Source organism: Perca flavescens, chromosome 20 (assembly GCF_004354835.1).
Source record: "Perca flavescens isolate YP-PL-M2 chromosome 20, PFLA_1.0, whole genome shotgun sequence".
In the NCBI taxonomy this organism is placed as follows: domain Eukaryota; kingdom Metazoa; phylum Chordata; class Actinopteri; order Perciformes; family Percidae; genus Perca; species Perca flavescens.
Genome location: NC_041350.1, coordinates 26,697,460 through 26,712,636, shown reverse-complemented (window position 1 = coordinate 26,712,636; position 15,177 = coordinate 26,697,460). Strand labels below are relative to the sequence as shown.

Below are 15,177 nucleotides of genomic sequence, written 5' to 3'. Positions count from 1 at the left end.
AAAACAGTGCACACTGTTTTGAGATTGAATGTACCCCAGACCTTCCGGCACAGCGCTGTGGAGGAGGGTCTGGCTAGTCCACACAGCATGCCTGGGAGAAAAACGTGCTCTGGTTGATTGGCATTTCTTTAAACAAATCACAATCGCCATGGGCGGCGCTAATCTCCAGACAAAACCATGGTGCTGCTGCAAAATAGCCTCTGGGAAGGAACTTGTTTGGTGGAACATGTGTACGTTCAAAAGTAGTTTTAGTCGTGCAACAGAAAACTCAGATTGGACAGATAGTCTAGCTAGCTGTCTGGATTTACCCTGCAGAGATCTGAGGAGCAGTTAACCATAGTCCTCACACATCCACCAGAGTTTAGAACGCTAACACAATGAAAGCGGAAGGTAACGGCGTTGGGTCGAAATGAGGGTCATCCGGCGGAATTTCCAGTGGCAACGGAGCAATCCCGGATGTGGAACGTCTTGGACTGAACGGTGTGCAACAGGCTTTGAGGTATGTTTCCTATCGTTTGGTGGCTTTGTCACAGGTGATACATAATAAGCAGAGATGTGTATGTAGCATTCATGCACACAACAGTGTGTTCAACGCATCCCTCATTTCAGCTTAAATAAATGCGTTGCTACGTTGTTTTCGGGGCTGAACGTGGCCTGGGTGTTGGGTGGTGTTTCTTTTGTCACACTACTGCACATGTTTCTTCAACAAAGGGCCAAAAAGACCTCTGCCCAAGCTCTTCCCCAATTAAAAGGTCAGCATGACACAAGTACTTCAGAATTGTTGTTGAGTAAATGTACTTAGTTAGCTTTCACCACTGGTTTTTGTTGTTGTGCATCACTTTGGTTTAAAAGAAAACCTGCTTAACTTAATGTGACACTTATTAAGCTATCATGCCATGATCAGTCAAGATAGCAAACAGCAGGCAGGCGCAGCGGGTAGCAGCATAATGGGGAGATTTATCTGCATAAAAAAAAAAGAAAAAATGAATTATTAAAAAACAAGCGATGGGAATAATATCCACTAAACCCATACTCTTTACAGTATCTGCTAATACCATGTTTCAAGTTGTATATGTCTTGGCTTTTTTGATTAAAAAAAGAAAATCCCCTCCCCCTCCCAACACACTATAAAAAAAAAAGCCTGACATTAATTATTTGCGATTGTGCAGGCGGGTGTCTGCCCATTTGCTAAAGGGAGTCATTTATCTCTTTCCATGATGCCTGAAACTAACGAACAAAACAATGATGAAGATAACGATGTGTCCTGCAGCTCATCACAAATCTAACACAGGCGTATTCACACGGGCAGGGAAATAAAAACTGATACAAATTATAAATTTCATCATGCTTTCCGAAACTCGAAGGCAGTCACAAGTAGCTCTGCAAGTCAAGTGGTTTCCGGGCCACAGGTTGTCGTGGTAACTGTCATTCTTCCCCACCGCTTGGAGCATCTTGATGTCAGCAGCCATCACTCTTCATCTTGAGTTCCGTTTGATGATGGGGGAGAACTTGAAAGCGGACAATTTTTATGTAAAAAAGGGTCGCAACATCATCAACATCAAATTGCTAATCGCTTCTCCACTTCTGGGCAATAACAACATTTGTTTTATGTCTGTGGTTACTTGGGAAGACCCCTTTACCTTTGATGTCTCTGAATGACGCTAATGACAAAAACCTGCATTTGTTTTCTTTGATACTGTAAAAGCTTTTCTGCATCAAGGGATTCGGGACGGAAATTTAATGTGGCAAGGTCTGCTTGGCAGACATCCCTGTGGTCGAAAAGGTACTTCATCTTTGTTTCTAGTCTGGAAATCTCCAAATGGAACATTGCTGGAGTTCATTTAGACTCTTACCCAGCTCTGTTTTTCATGTCCTCCCCTCCTTTTTATCACTTTCTTTTTCTGTTATTTTGTCCTTCTCTGGCTTTGAAAAAGCCTCGGGGGGGATGTGAGGGCTCCAACTCTCACACAATACTGATTCAGTCTCGGCTGTGTGAGTGGTGGATACAGAGATGAAAAGAAAACATATCTCGTGGGCTTTTGCTATTGTATCTCAGTTGCTCTGGGCTGTTTCCTAAGAAAATGCCCCACAATTGTAATCTAAGTACCAGAAACTACACGGAGGCGCACACATGATTAAGAAAGAAGTCTTTTATCCTTTCAAGACCCCACTGAGAAACTCTTTTTTTCAAGATGAGACTGCTGCCATTTAAAAACTGACTTATTTTCTCCAATAACAGAAAATTACAACGTGTGGATGCACCTTTAACGGACAATAGCAACCATAGTTACCAGAGTGATAAAACCTCATGAGGACAAGATCTTTTTCAACTAATGTATTCACCTCAAATGGAGGACTAAATTTTTTAATGTATAGTGATTTGTTTCATTCATTCATTCATATATATATATATATATATATATATATATATATATATATATATATATATATATATATATATGTACATACTGTATATATGGTATAGGTAGACTAAAAAGTCTACAAGAGTGGCACAAAGGCAGTCAGTCACAGAAGGATCCTGACAAACATACTTGAATCCTACTAAATCCTACTGATTCCCTGACCTTTTTGCTATAGCCACCATTGAGCACAAGTTTCAATTTGTTTGTTTTTAATGTTTTATGATATTGTTATCAAAACTTGCATCTCACATTTGTTTAGCGAGGCGGTATCTCTGCATGAAAGTGCTATACAAATGAGGTTGTTGTTATTATTAGTAATGATTCATCTAGAAATATGTTGCAGTTCTTGATATGTGGGGACCCACCGGACATTCTAAGTGCATCTCTGCTTAAAGAAATGCAGATTTGAGTGCTACATTTGTGCTACACTCATAGTTTTCCAGAAGTGAAATCACTTGGAGCTTGCACAGTCCATAACATCAATTATCCTTGATTACAGAAAGCCGCAAGGGTAGTATAGCTCGTGCTAGTATATCATATCTCTAAACACCACCAGCGCCTTTTCCCCTTCTGCAATCACACCGCCGTAACTAGTCATTCATTACAGCTGAAGCTCACTTTAAAGCCTCTCTATCCATCCATTTTTCGCACTACTTCATGGCGCCTCACATCTTCCTAACCCCATACTGTGATGGTGGCTCTGGTATCCTAGCAACCAGCCCTCTTAGAGGAGGTGACAGCATTTGAGTGGGCACCCTCACCTCTCCAAATAACCCCCCACCCCGCCAACTATCACCCTCCCCTTCATCATCCAGAAGTCAAGTAAACACACCTCACTCCGTGGTGCAGTCTGCTTCATGCACTTATGCATTAGGGTCACTGTATTAGACTGATAATGAGTCTGAAATGCCATTTCATTTCAACCATAAATATTTGAATCAGTAAAAACCTCTAGTAAAACAGGAAAAACAAATGTTCATAAATTATTAATTTGGGACACCAATATTGACTTTTGGGCATTGGCCATAAGGTGGTGTTATCCACATTACTACAGTTTCTTTGTCAATATCATAATTACATTTTTCATTATCAGTTACAATATAGGTCATAGCAGGCATCTAACTCAGTTTTCAGTGCCACAACAGCCCCTCAAATTACTTTACATGATAATGATTTATTTTCTTGATTTATTCTAATGAGGTACATACAGAAACATACATTTGGAATTGAACGTTTATCAAATCTGTATCAGCAGATATCCCCAGTTGAGGTTTCAGAATCAGTATATTGTGAGGAAAAAAGCTCGAGCCCGACTTTCTGTTTGGTAATAAAGCACTTATAAATGTTGGTATTCCATCAATAAATCCTCACTAGTTTCTCACTTTCTAATAAGCTGCCAAATCTGCAGTTGATGTTTAAATGTTGTTGAGACACACACACATGTCCACAGCTGTTTTTCAGAAGGTTAGGCAGTTAAACAGTTGAGGTCTGAAAAGACAAAACAATCATCATGTTGGAAGAGGATTTCCCACAACATGCCAATGGAGTCTGACCAATACTGGATGTCAGAAACAGATACTGATATCGGTATTTAAGAGTTTTAAAATCTAATAACAATATATCATATTCATATTTTTTACATAATAAAATTACATATAAAGATAAACTGACATATTTTTTTATATGTCCCCCCCCTCCCGCCTCACCCCCAAAACATCTTTTCCCTGGGCAGCTTAAATACAACAGAATAACAATGCATCTGGTTACAAAGACAGAATATAACCATTATGTCACTATACCATTTCAAGGCATGTACCCATGTATACACATCAAAACAAAACAAAAGTACTGGTGACAAAAGTATCATTATTGCAGTATAAATGCATACTGAAAAAAAATAATAAATAAATAAAAATAGTAATAATTTTTCCATTCTGTGAGACAAACTACACAAGGGTCAAAACAACAAATACAGTGTTACAGAAAGGTATAAAGAGAGAGATGCATGGAAAATGGATAAACTGACATTTTTAATGAGAGATTTTTAAGGATCCCTTACATTTGGTTTATTAAAGAACTGTGTCTAACCAGATCATTTCACATTTAAAAACGGAACTTGTCAGTGCTCTCTGCTGGACACAATTCCTACTGTAATGGAGATACTGTTATTAAATAGCCTCAAACATTTATTTTACTGATAAATCTGCAGTAAGCCAATATCAGCCGATGTATCAGCCATGCTGATTTATTGATCTATAGTGTCGACTCAAACGTTGTTCTTATTATAGCCAGTCGTGGCCTTATGGTTAAAGTGATCAGGGCGTTCATGCAAAAGAGAGGTTGCCTCTCAGTGAACCTTCCCTAAATAAATTAAGGTTAATAATGGCTTTTAACTGAGCTATAACGCAGTAGTAACAGACTTATCAATGATCCATTAGTTGTATAAAGGGTGCGTTATTGGAAAGTGATACCAACAAATCTTCTTGATGCAATTAAGTCTTAATTAAGTCATTAAACTAAACAATAACTTAAAGGAACACGGCGACTTATTGTGAATTTAGCTTATTGACCGTAACCCCCAGAGTTAGACAAGTCGATACATACCCTTCTCATCTCCGTGCGTGCTGTAATGCTGTCTGACGGCTCCAGCGGCATCAGGCCAGCACAGAACATCAGGTGAATGGTTCCAGCAATCCTACTGCTCCAAATAAGTGACAAAATAACGCCAACATGTTCCTATTTACATGTTGTGATTTATAGAGTCACAGCTTGTACAAAAAACAACGTAACATGAGACACAGCCGTCTTCTAACCGTAAACAAACCGGGAACTATATTCTCAGGTGGAAGAATATAGTACTTGGGCGGAGTGATATGCTCGCAGCAAGCCTGTCTGAGAATATAGTTCCCGGTTTGTTTACTGTTAGAAGATGGCTGTGTCTCATGTTACATTGTTTTTTGTACATGCTGTGACTCAAATCACAACATGTAAATAGGAACATGTTGGCGTTATTTTGTTACTTTTGTCACAATTTGGAGCAGTAGGCTAGTTGGAACCAGTTACCTGCAGGATCTATGCTAGGCTAAGCTAATGCTGGAACCGTCAGACAGCGTTACAGCACGCACGGAGATGAGAAGGGTATGTATCGACATGTCTAACTCTGGGGGTTACGGTCAATAAGCTAAATTCACAATAAGTCGGTTCCTTTAAGGGAAGCCTGTCACTTGCTGAAGCCGCAAGTGTGTAGGGTAATTAAAAGAGCTACCATTAGCTGTTGGTCATACCAGACCAAGTCAAGCTGTAACAGCAAAAACTCTTGAGTTCATTGGATTGAGAAAAAATGATTTTATTGCAAATGTTTTTTCTTCTTCCAAAAGTAACTTTAAATGTTTTATAAATGGACTAATAAGTAAATTAAAGGTCCACAAATACAGAATTGGATCCTCAGTGGTCCAAGTGTAGCCCTAAATGCTGGTATTATTCTTAATGTTCTTATTATTCTTATGCCCTAAAATGGTTGGTTAAGGGGATCAATGCTTTGTCTTTACTGAACTTGAGATCGTTTTTTAAAGGACATTTCTGTCAGTTTGCAAAGTTAGAGACACTGGAGCCATTGTTTAGCGATTTAAAAGAAATGTTGGTAGTGTCATATATTAAGAAGACATTTGGTAGTAGGCCTAGTATTCCTTTGAGATTTTTCAGTGTTTTGCAGCATGATTGATGATTGTTAATTCAAACGGTTCATAGGGCTGCCATGTATTTGTCAGTTATGCCAGCATAAGTCAGAGCTCTTGTTGCCTGTTTTCATTTTACACTGACGCGCCACACCAGCCGTGATCCCACAGAGGTTCTGGATGAATATAAGTCACGTCACGCTGCGCTCACATTTGGGCTGGCTGCAGCCTGGAGCCACACTGATAAAAATGACGCGAGTGGTTGGCGATGCTAAATGGCTGCGCTTGAAATAGCCTACCTGCCAGCCTGCTCACCCACTTGCTGATGCGATCACGACCCCGTCAGCAACGTTTCAGCACCGCGGCGCCCTGGACAGCTCCTCCGCCTTCATTCCCCTCCGGGACGTTTAAATCTGCGGAGAGAAGTGGAACTCAAAAGAAAAACAACAACATTTAGTTTCGTTTGTTGACTGCGATTTTTTCTTCCACTTAAAGTCTTAGAGGAGGAGATGGATATTGATCGACCAGCCAATGTCTCTTTTTTTGATTTCGTTGGCGGAGTCCAACTTCTCCAGGGGGAGGACACCAGGACAGCCCTGCCGGTCATCCTCATCGGGATCTGCGTGTCCGGAGCAGTTGGGAATTTGCTCGTTTTGCTGATTTTCCTCCGTGACTTTAGAAACGGAAAGGGCTCTGAGGTGAAAGCGCTCCTCGCCTCTCTGGCTTCCACGGACTTGGCGATCCTGCTGCTGTGCGCGCCCGTGCGCGCCGTCACCTACTACAAGCAGACCTGGACCCTAGGGAGTTTTGTCTGCAGCACCACGGACTGGTTCCAGCATTCGTGCGTGGTTGCAAAAACTTTAATCCTTGCTGTCACCACCAGAGCCAAACACACGCTGGTCCCCAGCGCCGCTGGGCACCTGTACTGCCCGACGTGGATCCAAGGAGCTCTGGCGTCCATTTGGATTGTGTCGATGATGTTTCCCATTCCCCAGATGATTTTCGCTTCTTTAGTGCCCCGTGGCCGCGACACTATTTGCGTCTCTGAAATGCCAGTGTGTGCGTCTGTCTTCATGAGGTTGTTCTACAAGATTTATCCAACTGCGACCTTTGTGGTGCCGGTCATCTTCACCCTTGCCTACAACACCAAAGCGCTGCACGCCGCGGTGAACCACGCACCCAGCCCGCAGCATCAGAGCAAGGTTACCCTGGTGTTACTGTGTCTTAGCGGCGCCCTTGGGCTCATGCTGCTGCCGGAGTGGGGGACTTTCACCTGGATCAGGCTCGGGTACAACAAACCTCCCGTTGGTTTAATCATCTTTGCGCAAGTCCTCCTTTACGCATGCAGCTCCCTCTCTCCGGTGATCTTGATGACAATGTACGACGACGTGCGCCAAGGACTGATGACCATCTGGTTCTCCGCGACCTGCAGAGGCTCAAAGCACCCCCACAGCAACAAGTGCCCCCAAACGGAGGGGAACGGAGCAGAAGTGGGTGCCAACGCAGTCCCCAACGCGGTTTCACAGGAGAGGGAGAAGACCTTTCCAGATGTGGAGCACTTTTGGACAGGGCGCAGGAATACGCACGTCGAGGAGGCGCAGGATCCGGTTCCGTGGGAGAGAGAGGAGAAAATGTTGTAGTGAATCACATGTGAAAGTGTCTCTTTTTTTTTTGCTTCTTTTTTTTGTGCAGAAGAGTGCAACTTGTTCTCAGCTGGTTTCTAGTGTGTTGACCCACAGTGCAGACCCTCGTCGAACGGCTGTTTGCTGTCGTGAGCTTGATTAGATGTGAAATATACACTCTCACGTTTGATGTAACACATGTTTTTATCTATTTTGAGTATCTGTTCTCGCCTGCAGTATTGCTGCACTGTCAAGTAGAACACCTTTATTAGAGAAGGTTTGTACAAACATGAAGCCAGTGTAAATAGCCAGGACACACTGTGATTGTGTACGTGTGATGCAAACCATGGATATTAAAACATTCTCAAATATGAGGACTGCTCTGTTTTTGTTTTTTTCTCCAAAGGCTATACAATCCCTCAGCCTACCTTAATCACGGATAAAACACAATTCGACCATCAAATCTCTTCATTTAATTCAGACGGTTATGAGAGGGCACGCAGAGCTCATTTCTCCATATTAAAATCACAACTAATCCAGCTGCATGTTTTAGGTCAATCATAATATTTCAGTGAAAGCAGCATTCTGAGCTAGTAGTGGTGTAAAAGCTGGACAGTAGTGAATAGACTGCAGAGTCTCAGTCACACAACAGTCACACTAACAGCCGGATTCAGTAAGTGGGCATACAAGTGCACAGTCCAGTATTGTCACACTTTAGATGTTAAAGAATCCTCAGGAGGTTTAAACCCTAAAACTCCCCACCCACACACCCACACCCACACACACACACACACACACACACACACACACACACACACACACACACACACACACACACACACACACACACACACACACTGGGAGGTTCAAGAACAAAACAGGACCTTGAAAAATAAAGATGTGATTTCTTGTGATTTTGACTTTTATGTAGCTTTCAACTCTGGAGCTTTTGGCTTTGACAAGGTCTCATTCTCTAATATATATTTGTTGTTCAGCTGTACATGATTCCTAAAGAACTGAAAATGCAGAACGTTTTGAACAATACAGGAGAATAATAATTTTCTATATATAAATAAAGAAATTTGAGCCGATGTTGAAACAAAACCTACGCCCTTGGTTTAATCTCACTCAGGATGTACAGTGAAAAAGCCTCCGATCTTTAATGCCACATTGTAGAAATACTCTGTTACAGATAAAAGTCTGCACTCAAAATCTTTCTTCAGTAAAAGTACAAAAGTATAAGTTACAAAATATACTTCAAGTACCAAAAAGTAACTCAATGTGCAAAATAATAATTCCAGGATCATATATTAGGCTTTATTTTTGGATTATAATTACAGATATATGAATGTGTTAATCACTTGAATGTAGCAGCTGGTAAAGGTGGGGCTCATTTTAATGACTCTATATCCTGCTGGGTAGCTTGTGGATTTCCCCCGGGGATTAATAACGTTTTACCTATGATACGTCATCATCATTTATGTGTTGATTTTTGCTTTCAAGATTAGCCTACGTGGGGCGCATCCTCCCTGTTGATTATATTTTGTATTATTAATTTGAATCTGCAAAAAAAAAAAAAAAAAAAAAAAATACATACATTGCAGTAAAAAGTGCAATATTTGCCTCTGAGATGTATGGAGTAGAAGTATGAAGTAGCAGAAAATGGAAATACTCAAGTTAAGTACCTTGACATTGAACTTAAGTACAGTACTTAAAGCACCCATATTATGCTCATTTTCAGGTTCATAACTGTATTTTAAGGTTGTACCAGAATAAGTTTACATGGTTTAATTTTCAAAAAATACCATCTTTTTGTTGTACTGCACAGCTCTCTCTCACTGCTGCAGATCCTCTTTTCACCTGGTTTTTGTTTTAGCTACAGAGTGAGACCTCTTTTCATCTTCTTCTTCACTACTATCTTTGATTGTACTCGCACATGCTCAGTAGCTCAGATGTAGAGAATGTCAGCCTGCTAACTCTAGAGACAGTAAAAGAAAGCCTGTTTCTCCAACTTTGGTCAGTTACAAGGCAGGATTAGCTGGGAGACTTCTAAATGAGGGCGCACATGTAAGTAGTTCTTTTGTAGATTATGGTGAACTTGTGTGTGTTGTAGCAGTGCTTTGCTATTGAGAACGACGTAGCATGCTAGTGTTAGCATGCTAACGCTAATGCTACGAGCTAACGGTTGTGGTTAGCCAGCTCATTTCGGACTGTGACGTCACAGTCCGAGCCGATTTTGAACAGCTCACTAGGAGACTGAAGGCAGGACACATTCAGAAACCAGATCTCACTCAAAACAGCATGGATGGATTTTTTTCAAAGTTTGTATGTGTGTGGAAGCACCAGAGACACAAAAGAACACCCCAAATCCCAGAAAAAGTGATTTTTTCATAATATGGGCACTTTAAGTAAATGTGCTTAGTTACCTTCTAACCACTGCGTATACTCATGTAATAAAGGGTTTTATAACACAATATAATGTAAATGTAGGCAGCTGGACATTTTCAAGAGCATTACAGTATCTGTCAACAATTTGAACTTCTCCTACGACAAACACGTTAATAAACACTTATATCTGTGTACAACCACATTATATGTGTTATTATTTTTTTTAAAGATCATTTTTTGGGCATTTATAGGCCTCTATTTGTACAGGACAGTTTAAACTTGAAAGGGGAGAGAGGGGGGAATGACATGCGCCCGCTCTACCAAGTGAACTAACCAGGGGCCCATTATGCGTGTTATTATGACACAGTTCTTAAATGTTTATTTGCTTATAGATGATAAAAAGGGAGAGTTTATGTAAATAGTTTCCTATTAGGGTTGAAAATACATTTAAAAAAACACTTTAAAATGTCAGCATTTCTGCTAACGTGCTGTAAACATGTGTTAATTAACTGCTTATAGATGATAAATAGGGAGGGTTGTTGTTTTCATTTGTCACATCATTAAGTAATAAGTATTTAGTCACTTACAACCTGACAATTAAGGCAGATAAAGTAAATAAAAGTACAAATAAAGTAATATAAATGTCTCGGAGTCATCACTGAAGCCTTTATTAGACAACATTGAGGACATTTGTGGGCTTATCCACATTCGCCACAGTTAAGATGTATAATAATGTTGAATGAGTGGATGGCCCAGCAGCCTGCGTTAGCCGTCTACCCTTTCAGCGGTGGTGAAAGGAAACCTGCTTTTAGTCGTCTGTGTGTTTACCAGTGAAGCAGCGGCCGCCTGTGGCTCCGACGCCCCACCAGATATGACATTTTAGTCTCCCTGAGTGAAAAGAAAGGTTACAGGTCGAAGAGAATAAAAAAAACAAGCTTCCAAAGCTCTTCATCATAAGTGTGCTCCGGATTTATTCATTGACAATAGACCGTGTCTCCAAATGTCTGCCCTTGGGTCGCTTTCCGGGTTTTTTCATTTTATTATTCACTGTATTTATAGAGTGCTCCATCTTCATAGGAGGAAACTACACTGAATAACAGACATGGTTTATTTCTTCTCAGCCAATCAAGAAGTCTATTTAATAGATAAATCTGCTAAATTAACTCTGCCACATTTCTCCTCACACACTAATTAAAGATAGAGACACTGAAAAGAATACGCTCATAAGCTTTCAGGGAATACATTATTACGTAAGAAATGTAAAATAGAAAAGAAAACCGCTGACTGACTTGAAAAGTGTAAAAGTTAGCTGACTCACACGACAAACCTTTGAGAGCAGTAGCCTGTTATTTACAGTTTGATGAGATCAGATACATGTCTTTCTCCCATGCAGGGAAATGAAATGCTGTTACATCAGCAGAGAAGTACAAACAGTGTCTGATTAGCATGGTTTATAGAAAACATACTATAAAGATAGATGGATAGATGATATGTATACACTGCAAACATTGCTTTTTACCAAAAAGAATAACTGTAGTTCAAGTGGAAATACAATTTATAAAGATAAAGATCAGCGCCCTGATCAGCGTACAGCCAAACACTATGAACAGGATAAAACCTAATCAAAGGCTTTAGAGCAAAGTTTTCAGCCAGCTTTTAAAAGAGGTCAGCCTTCTGGCAGGTGATTGCAACAACTCTGAAGGTAAAAGCAGCTTCAGCAGCTTTCAATTTAATCCTTGAAAAAGACTTTTTGAAGGACCTGACAGACTCTGGCTTCTAATAACCAGGCCCTTTATAGCTCTGTAGACGTGCGGCAGTAAAGTTCACTGCAAATATCACCAGATCCCCTGTATAGCTGTTTAATTTACTTCTCAGTTCATGTCCAAAAGTACAAAAACAGAAATATTGCTATCTACCCTGACAGAGGATCTCTCTCTCTCTGTATGCTGGGGACATTATCAGACAAAAATCCAGATTCTCAAGAAGATAACTACACCTTTAAGACGGATCAACCTGATTCTGAAGCCTTCATTTTTCTGTAGACATCGCTGTTGTTCCTTCTGTTTGTTCTCTCTGCAAATTCATGTTTCCCTTTACCACCCATTTACGTCTTTATTTTTAATGTTAGGGTTAATATCTAGTTTTTATTACAAAAGCAAGAATTTGCTCTGCAGAAGGAACTAAGTAAGTCATAACTGAACTAAGTGCATTTAAAAAATAAAATCATGAAGAAGAATATGTGGAAAAGAAGCTCACATGAAGGGTTGCAATACAGTCAGCATTGTGCTTTGTGTGTGCAGTGGAGTGTATGTGCAAGGGCCCCAAGTGGACCCTGAATGTTCATGTAGGTGTACAGCATGGCTATTTTAACATGGCACTTAACACTGCTACCCTGCTGATACAGTCATCCCTCCACCAGCCTATAACCTCCTCCTTATGTGCTCGATTTTTGGTATTGTTGATTTGATTAGGATTTAATGTCTATGCATCTTTTGTTTTTTTTCGTCATTCACATTTGTTCTTATTTTTTTAAAGATCATTTTTTGGCCATTTTAGGCCTTCATTTTCATCGGACAGCTTAGACTTGAAAGGGGAGAAGGAGGGGAAATGACACGCAGCAAAGGGCCACAGGTCGGAGCTGAACCCGCGGCCTTTGCGTCGAGGACTAAGCCTCTTTATATGGGCGCGCGCTCTCTACCAGGTTAGCTACCCAGCCACCCAGCATTCACATGTTTTACGGAAATAGAGACAGAAGAAAAACAGTGATGTCTCACTAAACAAAAACAGGAGAGAAAACCACAACTGAGCAGAAGAAATGGAAAAAGAAGAACAAAAAGAAAAGAAAAAATGAGAACAAAAAATAGAACAGACAAATAGAAATACATACACAGAGTAAGCATGGGTCTAACTCATACTGCCTTTCGTGTATCAGCAAATGATAAGTATACTGTTATTATCGTGCTGATTGTAAAGTTGTGGGTAAGTCTTGATGAGCTCCTGGCTGCTATTCACATATGCAATATGCAGTCATCACATCACTTTGTTGTAATAATGGCACCTATATGCGTAAACAACATCATCCTTGCAAGGGAATTAGTTCTCCAGCAGAATGATGTGCCATAATCAGCCAATTCCTTGATCAAAGTGCCTTTGACTGAAATATCCGCCTTTACTTTTTTCCACTGCTGTTTGTGCACTGCTGCTTTTTTGATGTTGAAACCCCTTTTAGAGATCCAACCTTTAACCTTTTATGGTGCTTTGTTGGTGTTAGACCCACATCAAATGCACTTAACAGCAGAGAATCAGGGTCCAGGTTGATCCACTTTCTCATAACCCGGAGCGATCTGAGACAAGTCTCCCTGCTGATTCCTCATCCATGTCACTGAAAGATACAGCTTTACTCACCAAACATCCCCCACTATCACATAAAGGGGACTGTTCTCAGAGATGCATTAAGTGGTAACATCACAGTGTCTAAGAAGCAATAATGAAGCCTGTTATGTAATGGTGTGTATGCAGCCACAATGCTTGGTTCACTTGGCTGTTTACACATGATGCTGGCATCAAAGCAATCAAACTGCCTTTGGGGGATGAAGTCAATAAGGTCCCATTTGTACTCTATAAGTAAGCTTTAAATAGGAGGAGGAAGAGCTTCCTTTAGTGTGCGCGCATAAATATATCCATGAAAGCTGTCTCATTCATCATTCATACAGGCCAGCGAGCTTCTTCATGCAGTATGTGAAGGTTGGCAGTTTCTGCTGAAAACTGAACTGATGATCTTTAACCGAGATCTGAATTCACGCAAAATGAAAAAGCAGTTGGTTTTATTTTTCCATTAGCAGACGGGAAAGAATCAGGGTGTGAGTTGATGGCTGACATCACTTCACACGCTGTGAGAAATCATGTTTTGATCCCACAAGCTCAGGTTTGTGTTAATGTACAGTACATGTACACTGGGTTGTATAAGAGCTAAAAAAAATTTCTCACCCTCACCGACCTGCAGTGGTGGAATGGTACTATCAAGTACTCTGTACTAAAGTCCAATTTTGAGGTACTTGTACTTCACTTGAATATTTTCTTTTCATGCCACTTTTCACTTCTACTCCACTACATCTCAGAGGCAAATACTTCTTACTTTTAGTTACTTTACAAATGAAGACATATGCAAAATATGAGTTTATAAAATGTGATGTTTTGTTATACCAACCTTGGATGTAAGTACAGCTGAAGTGATTGAGCGATTGACACATAATTAATTGCCAACTATTTCGATAATTGTTATTAATATTTCATATTTACAGCTTCTCAAATGTGAAGAGTGGCGGCTTTTATTTTTATTTTATTTTTTTATACTATTGGTTGGCCCAAACAAACGTTTTGAAGGTGTCCATCTGGGCTCTGGTAAGTTGTTACAGCATTTCTGACTATTTTATGATTTTTTTTACAAACCAAACAATCATTCGACTAATGGAGAAAATAATCAGCAGATTAAGCCACAATAAAAATAGTCATCAGTTAAAGTTCAAAATAAGCTCCACCTCGCCATCTACAACAGTAAAATCCTGCTTTTACATTAATGCATGAGTAATAATAATCTAACGCTATAATATACAATATAATAGTCTAACAGTCACAGGGGACATTTTTCTGCATTGAGTACTTTTACTTAAATTAATTTAATGAATCACCTCTAAAGCTTGAGTTGAACTATCTGTGCCGAGGTACATTAGCATCTAGCATGTCACTTTTTCTTACCAGTGTGCTGTAGTTTTAAAGCTAAAGGCCTCTGAAAAGAGTAAAGTCCTGCTCTTTTATGGAGATGTACATGGTGTTTTTTTCTCCCCGCTCAACCGTGAAGGATTGTTGAAGCTGCCCCAGGCTATCGCTGTGGCTTTAGTTGTATCCTTCGTCTTGCAAAGGAAGGATTGCCCTCCAAGATATGAAAGGTTTGAAGCAGACTTGAGTCAAAATAGGACTTACTAATAGTTTAAGCATTTGTTCAGAGCTGCATGGAGAGTTACAGGGAAGGGATTTCACTGTATGAAGATGGTTTAGTGTTGTTTAATGTCA

At 40.2% G+C, this 15,177-nt stretch overlaps 1 protein-coding gene across 1 annotated transcript; it reads left to right on the top strand.

The window, feature by feature from the left end:
- The first annotated feature begins 6,606 nt into the window (after window positions 1–6,606).
- LOC114546419 (probable G-protein coupled receptor 151) lies at window positions 6,607–7,737 on the top strand. The gene has a single exon (XM_028565171.1). It carries the CDS (start codon window positions 6,607–6,609, stop codon window positions 7,735–7,737), a length of 1,131 nt encoding a protein of 376 aa, XP_028420972.1.
- The last annotated feature ends 7,440 nt before the right edge of the window (window positions 7,738–15,177 follow it).

Excerpts from the sequence above, each read along its gene's own strand:
- LOC114546419 (XM_028565171.1), top strand. The coding sequence starts at position 6,607 with ATGGATATTGATCGACCAGCCAATGTCTCTTTTTTTGATTTCGTTGGC.